General features: G+C 43.6%; 1 protein-coding gene across 3 annotated transcripts in view; it reads left to right on the top strand.

The window, feature by feature from the left end:
• FAM184B (family with sequence similarity 184 member B) overlaps positions 1-17,076 on the top strand; it is a 130,525-nt gene extending 113,449 nt beyond the window's left edge. For 2 of the 3 annotated variants that reach the window (XM_073574653.1, XM_073574652.1), the window contains exons 10-14: positions 5,695-5,838; positions 8,304-8,418; positions 12,955-13,062; positions 14,141-14,340; positions 16,856-17,076. In XM_073574653.1, the coding sequence (XP_073430754.1) occupies positions 5,695-5,838; positions 8,304-8,418; positions 12,955-13,062; positions 14,141-14,340; positions 16,856-16,946 (658 nt within the window). In that variant the 3' untranslated portion in view covers positions 16,947-17,076. The remainder of the gene's footprint in view (positions 1-5,694; positions 5,839-8,303; positions 8,419-12,954; positions 13,063-14,140; positions 14,341-16,855) is intronic. The other variant, XM_073574654.1, reaches the window with a different exon arrangement.
• The last annotated feature ends 394 nt before the right edge of the window (positions 17,077-17,470 follow it).

Raw genomic sequence — 17,470 nt, 5'->3', positions numbered from 1 at the left:
ATACACAGACAGTATTATGACCTTCACAGTATGATAGGTCCACAACCCCCCCACACATTGTATTATGCACCCCACAATCCCTCCTAACCCACAGGTTCCCCACCTACAGATTGATGACCCCCAGCCCTCCTACATGTACTAATTTATAAAATAAAAAAGGAAGCCTCTTTACATAGCCCCATTCCCCTATGCATTGCTTTGGTCTCTGGACTGAGGCTCCACGCAGCAGGCATAATCTAATAGCCATGGTGCGTCCACCAGGGCAGTGGGAATACTCAGTACCGGGCCGGCATTCAAAGGGGATGTGTCACGGCAGCGGTGACCCGGTCCGTGGCCCTGGGCGTCCAATAAAAGGGGATATTTACAAGGGAATAAAGTTTATAAAATTTGTAATGAAGTGTTTGTGACGCCACCTGTGGTTTCTGGTCAGAAGTGACCAGTGCTGCAGAGCAGAGCCTCTGGGACAGATGGTAATGCAGCTGAGTTGGTACAGCTCTCCACAGGCAGAGCTTTGTCCCAGGGCAGTTGGTATGTAGATGTTAAAGGTAATGATGATAGTTGTAGCAGAGTTGGTGGATGACGCAGGAATGATCAGAGGACACAAGTGAGGTGCAGTTCCAAAGCTTTACTCACTGTTCTGGTGCACGGATGCCCGCTTGGCGCTGCGTCCTCCAGGTGAGGGGCCCAGCAAACTCCCAGGTAGATCAGGATTCACCTTCCCAGGACTCCCTTCATTATATGCCTCTCCTGGCCGTCTCACTGTGTTGGCTGTCCATCTCTCCTGCCCAACACCTCAGTGTCCCAGGCCAGCAGCCACAGACCTTGTCGGGTGACGTCCTCTCTGCGTCCCCTTGCTCCCTTATGGCTGCCTTTCCGGAAAAGATAACTGTGGCTCGTGGCTGAAACACCTACAGATGCCTCTGCCTCCGGCTTACTAGTTGAGTCTGATGATTTCTCCACTGGGCTAGGGGGCCGGTACCCCCGTGCAGACTGGTCTCTCCAATTCTGGATCGGCCCCACGGGTGGCTCTCACATGTCCCATGCCCCTAAGACCCTTTCTGCTCTCTGGGAGCTTCCTTCTGTCTCTTTCCCTCCTTCTGCAGCTCCTCCTGACAGGGAGCTGCTTCACACACGTCTCTCCACTTTCCTTCCTCCTGACAGACTGCACTGTCTTCTCCCGCTCTCTTCCTACCAGCTCCACCCACCTCCCAACACCCTTTACTACCCAGCCAGAGATGAGACCATCCTCCCGAAGGGTACGGCCAGGGCGCCCTGCTTCTGTAGTATGTATTGGGTGCAGGTGTTAGAGTCCTGGGTGGTGCTCCCTCCTTACCTGAGAATGGGGTACCACACCTCTGGGTGAGATGCAGTACCTCTGTGGCGACTGGACCCTCAGGGGGTGCCACATCCATATTTTGCTTGCTGTGCTGAGATTCAGATGCCCAGGCTCTATGGTGGAGCAGGGAGCTAATGGCTATTTGTTTCATTACTGCATTCAAGTATATCTGCACCCAGAAGATGCCGATAGTATTGAAATTGTGACTCCATGTGCGTGTGAGCGGTGGTGAAGAGTGGTGCAGCATCAGTCCCCCCCAGACGTCTGTGCCTCATAACAACCATGTGGTCTATTGCTATTAGTGGTACACCTGATTTCTTCTCTCTGCACAAGGTGTAGACCTTCACTTCCATGTTGCTTCTATCTCTAAGGCCACGTTCACCTATTGAGTATTTGGTCATGTTTTTTACCTCAGTATTTGTAGCCAAAACCAGGAGAGGAACAATCAGAGGAAAAGTCAAATAGAAGCACGTCACCACTTCTGTATTTTTCACCCTGTCCTGGTTTAGGCTTACAGATACTGATGTTTAGACATGGCCTAACGCTGAAATAAGGAGCGGAGACAGCACAGAGTGAGTCGACACATCCAGGAGCAGGAGCTATGGTGGATTTGTAACACTTTTGCAGAGGAATCAACTAAATAAAGGACACTCTGCAGCAGCAAAATGGGTGATTTCAGGAGATTTTGGCCTGCCACTACTCCATGTACAATTCTATTGTCCCCCAGTTTTCAAATTGTATTTTTTTTCTGACCCAAATTCACAATAACTTCCACTCCTGTATGCAGATTAACCATGTCATATCACCATTCGCTTCACCACCCACACCAGTTTTTCACATCCTAATTGTCATGTTAATTGTCACGTGGGCTTAGATGTTTATAGCGATATAGGTCCAATTCTTCTTTGGGAAAATTTGATTTTAGGACATAGGGCAGGGTGTGTTGTCATGGGAACATGAGTCTTGAGTAGGGATGAGCGAGTAGTGTAGTATTAGGACTCGCTGTACTCGTTACGAGTACCTCCTAATACTCGTAACGAGTAGCGAGTCCAATGTAAGTCTATGGAAAATGCGAGTATTGGGTGGCGACTGTGCGAAGACTGTGCTGGCCTGTGCGAGCTGTGCAGGTACTCTGCGGGACTGTGCGGGGACTGTGCGGGACTATGCTGGGCTGTGCGGGGACTGTGCAGGCTGTGCAGGTACTGTGTGGGACTGTGCTGAGCTTTGCAGGTATTGTGCGGGGACCAGTGGCGTAGCAACTGTTTGTGGCGCCCGGGGCGGTCGAAAAATTTGCCGCCCCTTTGGTCGTTGATAATCCGGAAGCATCCGAAGAGCCCACACTACACTCAAAGATCTAATTTTTAGTCTGCTACTAACTCTGCTGTTATTATTTCCAGACTTTCATCTTCTTGCAGTTCTCTATATATATGTATGTATTAGCTTGATGATGCTGGATGAAGACCTAATGGCTTTTTTAATAATAATTTTTAATAATGTGACAGACCTTACATATTGGATTATATAGAGCCCTGTTTTTTATTACATACCGTCCTGTCTTGTTAAGCTGTATAATGCAATGATGGCTGATGAAGCATGGGAAAGCTTCCTTTCTAATGGAGGAGCTGATGGACTGGTAGTTTGGTCACCGGCTCCTCGATCAGCAGTCATTTTATATCTAAAAAGAGAGGGGACTATGTAATAAAAGAGGGCACTGTAAATAACAAAATTAACAAGAATACACTATGTAAGAGACAGCACTATACATAACAGCAGAGGAAGCTATATAATAAGGGACGGCATCATATATAACTAGAGAGGATGGTACGTAATAAGGGATGGTGTTATACATAATAAAAGAGGAAACTATGTAACTAAGGATGGTGTTATACAGAATTAGTGAGTACACTATATACTAAGGGACTGTGTTAGACATAATAAATGATAATGTCTTCCTCCACCTCCCCCTGTTCCTAAGGCCATTATAAGTCCCCCTTCCTCCCTTCCCAATCCACCACACCCCTCATTGTCCTCCTCCCCTCGCATCCCATCATTGCCCTCTTCACCACCTCCATCTTTGCTTTCTCCCCCACCACTCCCATCATTGCCCATTCCACCACCCCCATTTATTGCCCTTTCCACCACCACCATCATTGCATTCTCCCCCACCACCCCATCATTGCCCTCTCCATCACCCCCATCATTGCCTTCTCCCCATCACCTCCACCCTTGCCTTCTCCCCATCATTGCCTTCTCCTTCACCCCATCACTGCCTTCTCCCCATCACCCCATCATTGTCTTCTCCCCATGACTCCCATCATTGCCTTCTTCATCACCCCATCACTGCCTTCTCCCCATCACTCCCATCATTGCCTGCTCCATCACCCCATCACTCCCATCATTGCCTGCTCCATCACCCCATCATTGTCTTCTCCCCATCACTCCCATCATTGCCTTCTCCATCACCCCATCACTGCCTTCTCCCCATAACTCCCATCATTGCCTGCTCCTTCACCCCATCATTGTCTTCTCCCCATCACTCCCATCATTGCCTGCTCCATCACCCCATCATTGTCTTCTCCCCATCACTCCCATCATTGCCTTCTCCATCACCCCATCACTGCCTTCTCCCCATCACTCCCATCATTGCCTGCTCCATCACCTCATCACTCCCATCATTGTCTGCTCCATCACCCCCATCATTGCCTGCTCCATCACTCCCATCATTGCCTTCTCCTTCACCCCGTCACTGCCTTCTCCCCATCACTCCCATCATTGCTTGCTCCATCACCCCATCATTGTCATCACCCCATCACTGCCTTCTCCCCATCACTCCCATCATTGCCTGCTCCATCACCCCATCACTCCCATCATTGTCTGCTCCATCACCCCATCACCCCATCATTACCTGCTCCATCACCCCATCACTCCCATCATTGTCTGCTCCATCACCCGATCACTCCCATCATTGCCTTCTCCTTCACCCCATCACTGCCTTCTCCCCATCACTCCCATCATTGCTTGCTCCATCACTCCATCATTGTCTTCTCCCCATCATTGCCTTCTCCATCACCCCATCACTGCCTTCTCCCCATCACTCCCATCATTGCCTGCTCCATCACCCCATCACCCCCATCATTGCATGCTCCATCACTCCCATCATTGCCTTCTCTGCATCACCCCCATCATGGCCTTCTCCCACTACCCCCTCATGGCCTTCTCCCATCACCCCAGGCATTATGGCATACATACACACAGACACACACACAGACATACATACACACACACATACACACATATACACAGACAGACATGCACACATACATATACAGACACACACAGACATACATACACACAGACACCACCTCTCTCCTCTCACCTGTCCGCAGCATCGCCTGCACTTCCTCGCTCACACAGCAGCGGCCGCTGAATGATGACGTCATTCAGCGGCGCTCCTCTGTGTCAAACAGGAAGTGCAGCGTCCGGGCAGGAAGCAGGACGGGTCCTTGCAGCTCTGCTCCTGCTATTCCCGCTTGCAGGCAGCAGAGCTGCTGTGATCGCTCCCTGCCCGCCGCTGCATTGCACTGTGCCTCACTGCCTCCGCGCTTCCCCCACAGAGAGGAATTGCTGCTGCTGCCGCGCCGCCCCCACACATGTGCCGCCTGGGGCGGACCGCCCCCCCCACGCTACGGCGGGGACTGTGCCGGGCTCTGTGGGGACTGTGCTGGCCTGTGCGGGACTGTGCAGGGACTGTGCTGGGCTGTGCGGGGACTGTGCTGGCCTGTGCGGGACTGTGCGGGGACTGTGCTGGGCTGTGCGGGGACTGTGCTGGCCTGTGCGGGACTGTGCGGGGACTGTGCTGGGCTGTGCGGGGACTGTGCCGAATATTGCGAGGCGAGTAGTGAAATACTCACCAGGATTTGAGTACCACGAGTACCGCATTACTCGCCGAGTACCGAATCCTAACGGGTATACTCGCTCATCCCTAGTCTTGATGCAAATTCTCCATCATTCTCTTCCTGTCCGGTCAGCAGTGATTGACAGGTTGATTTGTACCTGCATGTATTGATGACAGGCATCAATTAAGCTTCATGTTTCCATGACAACACACGCTTCCTATATTCTCTGATAGCTGCTATTAGCCATGCAGCACAATATTTTTTATGCCTTTTAGGCTAATACTTAACAAGATCTGCCCCATATTAGACAGCACAGTGTGACAACAGGTCTACTTTACTGTTCAATAAAGGGTTCATTCTCCATCAGTTTATGTCAAAGTTTATTGAGGAAATGGCATTAACAATGTAAGATATATGAATAATTTTATATTTTTTTCTTGTGAATATTTTTTATTTGAAAAGACATCAGGAAGAAATTAAACTGCAGCAAAAAATGGAACTGGAGATTCTGAGGCAAAGTCACCAAAAGGAGATCGAAGCCATGGTGTCCAAGTTCAGCAATGCCCAGTCTTTTCTTCAGGGGAAGGTTGTTGCGTTAGAAGCTGAGTGAGTTGGTCAACATTCATAAGGTTTTAGTTACCATTTTTTCCTCCTGCCCTTAGAGTACAGCCAGACGGTGCGCCCCATAGCCGTGCCCGCCTGAGCTGCTCAATGGCCAAAGAGCAGTGAAACAAAATTGAGTGGCAATGGTCCATCGCAGTGGCCAGAATTTTTTTCTTACTTCCCCTAGCACTTTTTCTCCACTCATGGTTAGTGGTTGGGTGAAGCCATTTATTATCAAACTACTTTGTTTTCTCTTTTTAAATCATAATGACAACCCAAATCATCCAAATAACCCTGATCAAAAGTTTACATACACCATTTCTTAATACCGTGTATTGCCCCCTCTAACATTAATGACAGCTTGAATTCTTTTGTGGTAGTTGTGGATGAGGTTCTTTATTTTCTCAGATGGTAAAGTTGCCCACTTATTTTGGCAAAAAGCCTCCAGTTCCTGTATATTCCTGGGCTGTTTAGCAAGAACTGCGTGCTTGAGGTCTCCCCAGAGTGGCTCAATGATATTGAGGTCAGGAGACTGAGATGGCCACTTTAGAACCTTAACTTTGTTCTGCTGTAGCCAATGACAGGTTGACTTGGCCTTGTGTTTTGGATCGTTGTCATGTTTGATTGTCCGAGTACGTCCCATGCGCAGCTTCTGGGCTGATGATTGCAAATTTGCCTCCAGTATTTGCTGATAACATGCTGCATAACATGCTGCATTCATCTTTCCTTTAACTTTGACCAAGTTTCCTGTGCCTTTGTAGCACACACATCCCCAAAATATTAACGATCCACCTCCGTTCAATTTTGGTCTCATTTCAAATTACCTTGTTCCATAAGTTTTGAGGCTTGTCTCTGTCTGTTTTGCATATTGTAGACAAGATACTTTGTGGTATTTGCACAGTAATGGCTTTCTTCTGGTGACTCAACCATGCAGCCCATTTTTTTTCAAGTGCCTCCTTATTGTGGATTTTGAAACAGCCACACCTCTAGCTTTCATAGAGTCCAGTATTTCAACTGATGATATTTGCTGGTTTTTCTTTGCATCCTGAACAATTTTCCTGGCAGTTGTGGACAAAATTTTGTTGGTGTACTTGACCATGGTTTTGTTTTTACAGAGCCCCTGATTTTCCATATCACAGGTTGACTGGCATTATCAATTTCTTGGATATCTTTTTGTATCCCTTTCCTGTTTTTTATAGTTCAACTACCTTTTCCCGTAGATCCATTGACAATTCTTTTGCTTTCCCCATGACTCACAATCCAGAAACGTCAGTGGCTGGATGAAAGATACAAGAGTCTGTCTGGATCCCAGAAACTCACTCAGCTTTTATGCATACACACTGATTACAAGCAAACAGGTCACAGGTGAGGATGTTACCTTTAGTAGCCATTCAAACCCATTTGTTTCAACCTCTGTGTGTGTTATCAGGCCAAAATCACCAGGGTATATGAACTTTTGATCAGGGTCACTTGGATGTTTTGGGTTCTCATTAGTATTTAAAAAGAGAAAACACAGTAGTTTGACAATGAATGGCTTCAACCATCCACTAACCATGAGTGGAGAAAAAGTTTTGGTGTTATCAGTCATATTTTCTGGAAAAAAAGGCCAAGAAAGCAAAAATTCTGCCGGGGTATGTAAACTTTTGAGCTCAACTGTATATAATATGGAGTGTATGTAGCAACTTTACTGAGAGGGGGCGTGTGTTAATTTTGCCGTGGATTTCATCCAAAGGAAGAAATGTGCACTTGACTCACAGCCTTTGCACATCAAAATAAAAAAAAACAGAGTTTGCCCCACGTCCTGTATGCGCATACTCTAAAAAATTTTGTATCCCCCTTACCTCCTTTTGAGCTTGTTCTCTGGTCTCAAACAGATGATACAAAGATGCCCTCAAAAGCCTTAGCACATGTCTGGTACAAGTATCAAAACCTGCATGACATTATGTGCAATGGGGCCCTGACCATCTGGTGTATTGGGGGCTGGAAATTTGTGACTATTGAAAAATAAAAAAAGTTATGTCTCAGAAAATGTCAATACAGCACATTTTTTTTAAATTTACAAATTTCCATTTTTTTTTAAACACTAAAAAAAAACTTCACAACTTTGGTATCACCGTACTTGTACTGGCCTAAACAATCATGCCACCGGGTCAATTTTATCTCACAATGAAGCATGGAAAATGTCAGAAAAGCATTGGCAGAATTGCATTTCGTTCACCGTTTCACTGCACGTTTGATTTTTTCCCAGAGAGCGAAAAGAGCAAAAATTAAATTTGCCTAGGTTGGAAAAAGATAAGCAATAGCATCCGTGAGAAATGATCAGAAAACCATTATTAAAACTGGTTCTCTTAGTAGATGTGTCCTAATTCTTTCATGGTGTATATCCATAAAGTTTAATGGGTTTGTAGTTACAGTAGATGGAAACTGTGACTCTGATTATGAGTTGATTGCATTTTTCTAACATACAGGCTCAGAGATGTAGAAGAAAAGGGAAATAAACTGCCTCGTCCAGAGGATTTACATCTCATAAACTGCTTGCAGGATAAACTGACTGATAAAGATCAGATCATTAAACATTTACTGGTAAGAAGACTTTAATTCTAAGTTTTCAGAACATTTAACATTGCGGATTATCATGCAGTTAGAACTCACTGAAAGAGTTTAAAATAAATCCTAATCAATACATTTTATAAAGCTAGACTGAAATTCAGACATTTGTGAGTCATGGTCCAAGTATGGAGCATGAAGTCCAGATGAATCAAGGGTCTCCTGACCAGAACTCAAAAGTCTCCCTCACAAAGGATATATGAGACTGAGTTTCGGGTTAAAAACCCACGACTGGTCCAGACTTTATCCAGTCCACTCTGGACTATGTTTCTCGGACGTCTGGATTTGGCCTAATGAAGGTGAGACTTATTGGTGTATAAATTTCCGGTCCTTGGCAGAGCTTACAATCTCATTTTCTTATGACCATACACAAGCACTGAACTTTTAGATATGTGTTTGAAATGTAAGAGGAAAGCAGAGTACATGGAGGAAACAGAAAGAAAACATGTAAACTCTATTGGGTTGTCTCCCCTAAGAGCTCAGTATATAATAAGCAAACCGTGCTAACCATTGAACCAACATGCTGCTCTAATTATATGTGCGTTTGTGACTTTTTTTTATAAATTCTATAATTAATTACAGTACTGTGCAAAAGTTTTAGCCAGGTATGAAAACAAAAGTTGAAAATCAATAATGCTTTAAAAAAATAGAAGCGTTGATAGTTTGTTTATCAATCAACAAAATGCAAAGTGAATGAGCAAAAAAAAAATCTAAATCGCATCATTATTTAGTATGACTACCCTTTGCCTTCAGAAGAGCATGAAAGAATCAGTTTTTCTAGGTACACTTCCAAAAAGTCATTTTTTTAGGATCATAGTGAGATGTATGAGTAACCAATTATACCATGCAGTTGATAATGATCCTCATTTTCATAAATAGGTCAAAGCACAGTCATTAACTGAAAAAGCTGTGTAAAAGGTTTAAAACTGTGTGAGGAACAGTCAAACTCTGCTCCAAGGGTGACGTTGTAGAAGACAGTTTCATATCACCATGGTCAGACTGAGCACAGCATCAAGACAAAAGGTACATTCAGTGGTAGGCCAAGGAAACTAAGTGCATCTGATGAAAGACACATCATACTTAGTTCCATTCAAATTTGGAAGATGTCCAGCAGTACCCTCAGCTCAGATCTGATAGCCACCAGTGGGACCTATATATACCTACTGTATATACTGCTTGGAGATGTCATGATCCCAGTGCAGGTTTTTGAGCTGCACGTCAGGGGTTAATGTCTGGAGCTCAGTGCAGGTTTTGACCTGCACACATGGGGTTAATGATGGTGGCCTCTTTCTGGTTCTGGGAGCGCTTCTTAAACCCCTGGGAAGCTTCAATCCCTGCCAGTTAAACTTTTGCCTTGGGCCTAGTGTGCTGACCCCTGTGTGCCTGCGCCTGTTTGTTGTTATAGCTTGCTTATATGGTTCTGACCCGGTTCTGTTTCCCGTTGTGAGTTTGCCTGTTGATTCTGTACTGCGTTATTATCTCTGTGTATGACTCATTGCCTGTGACCTGACTACTCTCTGCTCGCCCCTCTTGTACCTTGCAGCTATCTGTGTATGACTCATTGCCTGTGACCTGACTTCTCTCTGCTCGCCCCTCTGGTACCTTGCAGCTATCTCTGTGTGTGACTCATTGGCTACGTCCTGACTATTCTCTCTGTCTATGCCCCTTGGTAACTTTGTCTCGCAGTTACCCTGCTAGGAGTTCTCTTGCTTCTCCTAGCTCGCTGGAGTTTAGGCCACGCCCCTAGCAGTCACGTGCTTCAGGTCCTGCGGCTCTGAAGTTCGCATCTACTCGTCTGCTGCCCGCTCCACACGTATCGTTGAGCACAGTTCGCTTTACTCAGGACACGCGCACTGGCTCAGTGAGCAAGTTCAGTGCGGTGTTCCTGACAGGAGAAGTCTGGACAGAAGTGGTCTTCGTGGAAGAATCCCTGCCTAAACTAGTTGCAATCAATGAATACAATTTAATTTCACAGCTCATACTCTGTGGTAAGACTAAGCCCAGTAACAAGACCCAAGTCAAAGATTTCAAAGGAGGCTGGGATTTAAAGATGTGCTGTTCATGCTCTTTTGAAGAAGCATCTAGAGATAGGCAACGTTGAGGATGGTAGATGCTGTGATAGGCAAAGAAAACTTTGTGCAGTAGATGAAAGACACATTATGTTTACTTCCCTTTGAAATGAGAAGATATCCAGCAGTGCCATAAGCTCAGATCTGGAAGGAATCAGTGCTACCCAGCTACACTCATCCAATGTTCGGAGAAGTATGACGAGGTGGTCTTTATGGAAGAATTTCAGTCAAAAAAGCCATACCTTCAACATGGAAACAAGGCTAAGTGACTAAACTATGCATGAAAACATAGGAACTGGAGTATAGAAAAATGGCAGTAGGTGCGTTGGACTGACGAGTTACAATATGAAATATCTAGTATGTACAATTTTTTGCCAAAGGGCTAGAGAGTGGTGCTATAATGAATGTCTGCAGGAAACACTACTGCATGATGGTGGTTACTTGCAAATTTGTGGCTGCATTTAGGCAAAGAGTTGGGGATTTGGTCAAGATTAATGGTGTCCTCATTGCTGGGAAATACAGACAGATACTTATTCATCGTGCCATACCATCAGGGAAGCGTCTGACTTCCAAATTATTCTGAACGTATGTCATTAAGTCAATGTCATTAAGAACTATATTCAGCATAAAGAATAACAAAAAGTCATGGAAGTGGTCTCCACAGAGCCCTGAGCTCTGCATCATCCAGTCTGACCGGGATTACATAAATAGAAGACTTTGTACAAGTGCCATCCACAGAAGATATGTGGTTAGCTCTCCAAAATGTTTGGAACAACCTCCTTCAGAGTTCCTTTAGAAACTTTGTGCAAATGTACCTAAAAGAATTGATGCATTGAAGCTGTTGTGAAGGTAAAGGACGGTCAATCAAATATTGATTGGATTTAGATTTCTTTTGTTCATTCACTTCGTATTAAAAATAAACTATTAACACTTCTATTTTTTGAAAGCTTGCTTAGCTTGCATCGTTCTTTCCACACCTGCCTAAAACTTTTGCAAAGCACTGTACTTATTTGATATATTGATATATAAAAGCATGAATATATATTCTGTGTTAAGATCACTTTTACTCTTAGGAATCAGTACCTTCAATACCTTCTGAATCAGGCTGTAGAATACTTTGCAAGTTACTTTGGCCTTTGATGATTTTCTTTATAAATGTAGTCATCAGATGTATGTGAAAATGAAATTTCAACTTAGATCAGATGTATCCACCTGAAAATTGATGTGTACTGTGTCTCTATATAATTAGAGTATCTTACAATCTAATACAACTATATATAGTTCACAATCCAATTTAATAGTCTAACACCTTAGTCAGGGATGTAACAAAAGTGGGTGTAGAGGTTGCACTCGAACCCCCAGGCCCTGAAACTTAGAGGGGCCCAAAAGGTCCTTTTGGCTCATATGAGAAGATCAATATTACTAAAGACCTGTTATAGTTGGAGACTCTGTATTATGGCACACAAGATTCTAGTTATGATAATTGATATTTACTGGGATATCCATAATTACAGCATTGATAAGGTTGAATGAAAGAAACCTGATCCATCAAATCCAATCTATTATTGTAAAAAAATTGGGAAAAAAATGTTGGGAAAAAAATTTCAATGTAGAATAAATTATTGGATCAATATCCTATCTGCAGAATTCTAGTACCCATAACTTCAAAAAATTATAGTATTTTATAATACAGCTCTGGCAAAAATTAAGAGATCCCCACATCAAAACCCTATCATGGGCAGCTTATTCTCCAGACCTGAACCCCATTGAAAACCTCTGGAATGTAATCAAGAGGATGATGGATAGTCACAAGCCATCAAACAAAGAAGAGCTGCTTACATTTTTGCGCCAGGGGCAGGGTGAAAGACTGGTGGAAAGCAGCCAAGACGCTTGAAAGCTGTGATTAACAATCATGGTTATTCCACAAAATATTGATTTCTGAACTCTTCCTGAGTTAAAACATTAGTATTGTTGTTTCTAAATGATTATGAACTTGTTTTCTTTGCATCATTTGAGGTCTGAAAGCACTGGGTTTTTTAATTTTGACCATTTCTCCTTTTCAGAAAAAAAACCCAAAATGTATTGCTTGGAAATTTGGAGACATGTCAGTAGTTTATAGACTAAAAAAACAATTTACATTTTACTCAAAAATCTACCTATAAAGAGAAAAATCAGACAAACTGAACATTAGGAAGTGGTCTCTTAATTTTTTGCCAGAGCTGTATATACAAGCCATTATTGAATTTCTAGCCATCACATCATAGTGTGGAAGACAGATTCATAGTCTCACTGCTCTTACAGTAAAGAATCCTCTAGACACATAGACACAGAGGATGTCCAATTGGTTACAGGTAACATAATGTGATAAATGTTCAAGTGATGATTCAATTTAAGGAAATTTATTTTTGCCTTAAAAGGATTCTTTTCATTTATTATCTCCCAGGAAATTCAAAGCTTTAATGATGATATGATGCCAATTTCTCAAGAAACGCATAGAAGTCATTCTTTCTCCTGCAACCCAAATGGAGGAAGCCTGACACCCACACTAAAGGTATGAATCCACCAAAACTTGAAAGTAGCCAATTTAATAATTGTTTCATTTTTTTTAGGATAACTCCTACGTCAAATTGCAAGGCTTGTTAAAAAGTTGATATTGACTTTGAGGTTCACTGCTTCCAATAGTGGAACTGCAGAAGGAGGAAGGCTACCCCTTAGACCTCAGTCCAAAGGCTATCACCTAGTCAAATCAGAACTCATACTTTGCACTGAGGAGGGGGCAATACCCCGAAACACCGTGTCAGCTAATTGAGATTCTGGTTTGTCTTTTATCTTAAGTCATATGGCAAGGCTCATTAAAGAGTAAATGTTGACTTTTAGGATCGCTGCTTCTAATAGGTGGCACTAGAGTTCTAGTCCTCTTCCTCTTTGAAGAGACAATTATTATATTTAGTTTCCCAGAGGACAGTTGCATGGCTTATAAACCTCCTTACTCCGGCATGATAGGCTTGACTTGTCACTCGACACAAGGAGAAACCTTACCCCTTAGATGTCAAGGTAACTGCCTGATACACTGTGTCCAATTCTGCCTTTTTGGAGATTTTCTCCCATGGAAATGTAGCAGCACCCCCATTTTTCTTAAAGTGATTAGTGTATTGCAAAAAAACCCCTTTAATAAAAGTGGCACATGACATCTATATCAGAATTCAGGTTCAATTACATACAGAATTATGGTGTATTTTAATTAGTAAATTTACCCCATAGTATTTTTTTGTTGGATTTATGTTAAGCCAGAGTGGCATGTGGGGTACAGTAGAGGGCTCCTGTACCATCTACCAGCACTATTATGGCTCCATACAACAACAATTATACAGCCACATGTACAAGACCTAAAATATATTGGGTTTTTATATTAATAAAATGGCATTTTGCCTCACATCAGAATACACATGTCATACTCTCATGGGGTGCTGCAATCTGCTAATAGCCATAAAGGCAAGTAGGGAGCCACAGTATGTACTAATCTAATGGCAATTGCTTCATTATGAATAAAAATCAGAAATAATAACATAAAAATCAAAAGTTCAGGAAAAGTGATTGTACTGTATTCGTCAAATTTTTCTGTTTTCCAGAAAAAGAAAATTGGTGAGATCCCAACCCGCGTTATCAGTGTTCCTAATTTAGCAGCTTATGAAAAAAGCTTAAGTAATAATGTTACCGCCAAAAATACAACGAATCCCATGCGGAATTCACCTAGTTTAGACCACACGGTCAAGCCTGGCTATCCTTTTAGACCTCCAGCACAGCTCCTAGATATCATACGTCCTAACAGGTAATGATGTGAACCTATAATCTATGTTTTTGATTGCCTTAAAGGGCGTGTGTCAGCCCAAATTGATAGTATAAGTTAAGCAAAAAACCTTGTAGAAAATAATGCTCCTAAACAAATTGCACTTTCAGGGTTCTAATTGCGTCTTCCTTACTGAAGAAACTAGAGTTTAGACAAATATACTAATTACGGTCGGTGCTCGGTGAACCCTTGGTGTGACCATTTGGCCCACTGGTTTTGCATGTCTCCACATCCTTCACTGGTGATTGACACCGCCAGCTAGCCTGAGCTTTCTCTGCAGACCGTGCTGGCTCCAGGCAAGTCAGTGCTGTCACTCACCAGTGATGGAGGTGTAATATATAAAACCAGTGGCAGAACGGTGCACCGAGCCTCTTGGCCACACCAAGGGTGCACCAACCACACTAATTAACATATTTAGTTTCTGCAGAACGGAGACAGCAAACACAACACTAAAGGTACAATTTTTATTAAAGGTATCAAAGTTCCCAAGAACAGAGTGATTTTTACAAGTATATTACAATTTTAAGCATTTAACCCTTTAATGCTGTTTACCAGCTTTTGCACTGTTGGATCAGCTGCAGGATTCCGACTGATATACACAGCCAAGCCTCTGCTGTAGTTTTAAGGATCAGTGTTCTCACCGCTCCTAGCAGTTTATACATCACTGTCAATAGTGACATGAATAGTTTGACAGAGGAGGAGCTATCTCTATTTCAGCCCATCGTCACCCTTGCAATCTCTGCTGTTGGTGGCAGATGACATCTGTATAAGACAGCCAGCATATGCCTGGTGTGGTGCGGGTTCAGTTCCTGAGCCTGCTTCATACATCTACATCTGGCATATGATGTATAGTACATGTATGTTACATGTCAGAAAGGGGTTAAAGGGAATCTCTCCACAGGTACTACTCCATATGGGAGCAGCATGATGTAGGGATAGAGACTCTGTTTCCAGGAATGTATCACTTACTTTACTGGATACTGCAGTTTTGACTACAAACTGTTTTATTTCCTGCAGATCTAGCAGTTCTCTGAACCCTGAGCTCTATAAAACTCAGTCCCACCACTGATTGGCAGTTTTCTGTACTGTGTTCACTGTGCATAGGCAGAAATCTGCAAATCAATGGCAAGGGCATGCTTATACTGAACTCACTAATATGGAGGACTACCTGGCAGCGGGTTTACAAGTCCTCTAGTGATAATCTATTACTGATATAACAGTGATTTCATCAAAACTACAGCAAGCAGCCCAGGAAATGACACATTATTGGAATCTGGTTCTCTACCCCTAAATCACACTGTTTTCAGATTAGGTGGGAAAAACCTGGTAATAAATTCCGCCATCAGGGGTTTATCTACAGCATTCTGTAATGCTGTAGATAAGCTCCCGATGTAACCTGAAAGATAAGAAAAAAGAGTTAGATTATACTCACCGGGGGGGGGGCGGTTCGGTCCAATGGGTGTCGCGGTCCAGTCCAGACGATGCCGTCCTCTTCTCTCCTTCCTGTCCTGGCTCCTGCGCAGGCGCGCTGCTCTGCCCTGTTGAGGACAGAACAGAGTCCTGCAGTGCGCAGGCGCCTGCGCATTGCAGTATTCTGCTCTGCCCTCAACAAGGCAGAGCAGTGCGCCTGCGCAGGAGCCATGACAGGCAGCAAAGAAGAGGACGTCACCATTAGAAGATGGGAGGCGCCGGACCACAATACCCATCGGACCAAGACCGGACCGCCCCCTGGTGAGTATAATCTAACTCTTTTTTCTTATCTTTCAGGTAAAGGCCCCTTTACGTTTAGCGATGCACCAGCGATCCCGACCATGATACGACCCGGTCAGGATCGCTGGTGCATCGCTAAATGGTCGCTAGTGAGCTGCCACACAGGCAGATCTCACAGCGACGTAGCGACGCAGCAGCGGTCGTTACTTACCTTTCAGACGCAGCGATCCTAACGTCCTCCCGCCTGCGTCCACGCGTCGCTCGTCGGCGCGAGCAGGAAGCCCAGCAGGAAGCGCCCGATGGAGGTACACGATCTCGCGCGATCAGCGACAGACAGCGGGGGAGCCGGTCGGAGGTAAGTATCACACATAGCGATATCGCTAGCAATATCGCTGCTGCGTCACAAGATTAGTGACATGCTTTAGTGATATTGCTAGCGATATCGCTATGTGTAAAGCCCCCTTTATAGAATGCTGTAGATAAGCCCCTGATAGCGGTGCCGGCAGCTCATATTCGAGAAAAGGGGTGAAAAATTTCCTTTAATAAGTATCTGAACTCCATGAAATAGAAATTTGGCAGCATTTTCCATTAGAACTTTGATTAGTCCCGTTCTTCTGTAGGTCCTTTAGGAAATGTATGAATGCATTGAAAACGGCCAATTCATTTGTGTTTGCCTTGTCAAATTAGTTAAACTGTGAGACATCTGCCTTCAGTACTTAAATTAACTTTTATTTTTGGATATTTCACGTATACATTGACATTTTATTTGTTTGTTTCTTTTTTCAAGGCGTAACCCCTGCAGTGTGTCCTCAAAGACAGACCCAAAAGATCAAGAGACCAAGCGCCCAGAATGGTTCACCAAGTATTTTTCATTTTGAAAAAGGAAAGACGCTGGGAAACATCCAGTGACTGTAATATGTCGCTGCATCATGATTGCACTTCTGACCATATAATATCAGCTTTGCTGTAAAGTTTAATTTTATGAATAAAATATTATTTGAACTTTTTCATGATATAAAATGAAATAATTTATTCCTAACATTAATGAAAATCTACTGTAAAAGAAGATGAGCATACGGTATGCCGCGCAAATATATTGAGCTCCTATTTTATTAATGCATTATCCTAGGGTATGAAAACAAGTATTGCTCTGCTATTTCATCATACTGCAAGGAGTGACACCGTCACTTAAAATCATAGAATCATAGAATCGTAGAGTTGGAAGGGACCTCCTGGGCCATCTGGTCCAACCCCCTGCTCAAAGCAGGATTCGCTAAATCATCCCAGACAGATGTCTGTCCAGCCTCTGTTTGAAGACTTCTATTGAAAGAGAACTCACCACCTCCCGTGGCAGCCTGTTCCACTCACTGATCACTCTAACTGTCAAAAAGTATTTTCTAAC

Source organism: Dendrobates tinctorius, unplaced genomic scaffold, assembly GCF_039654945.1.
Source record: "Dendrobates tinctorius isolate UK_male_01 unplaced genomic scaffold, ASM3965494v1 ptg000039l, whole genome shotgun sequence".
Taxonomy (NCBI): domain Eukaryota; kingdom Metazoa; phylum Chordata; class Amphibia; order Anura; family Dendrobatidae; genus Dendrobates; species Dendrobates tinctorius.
Note: the sequence above shows the minus strand (reverse complement) of the source record. Positions and strands in the feature narration are given on the sequence as shown.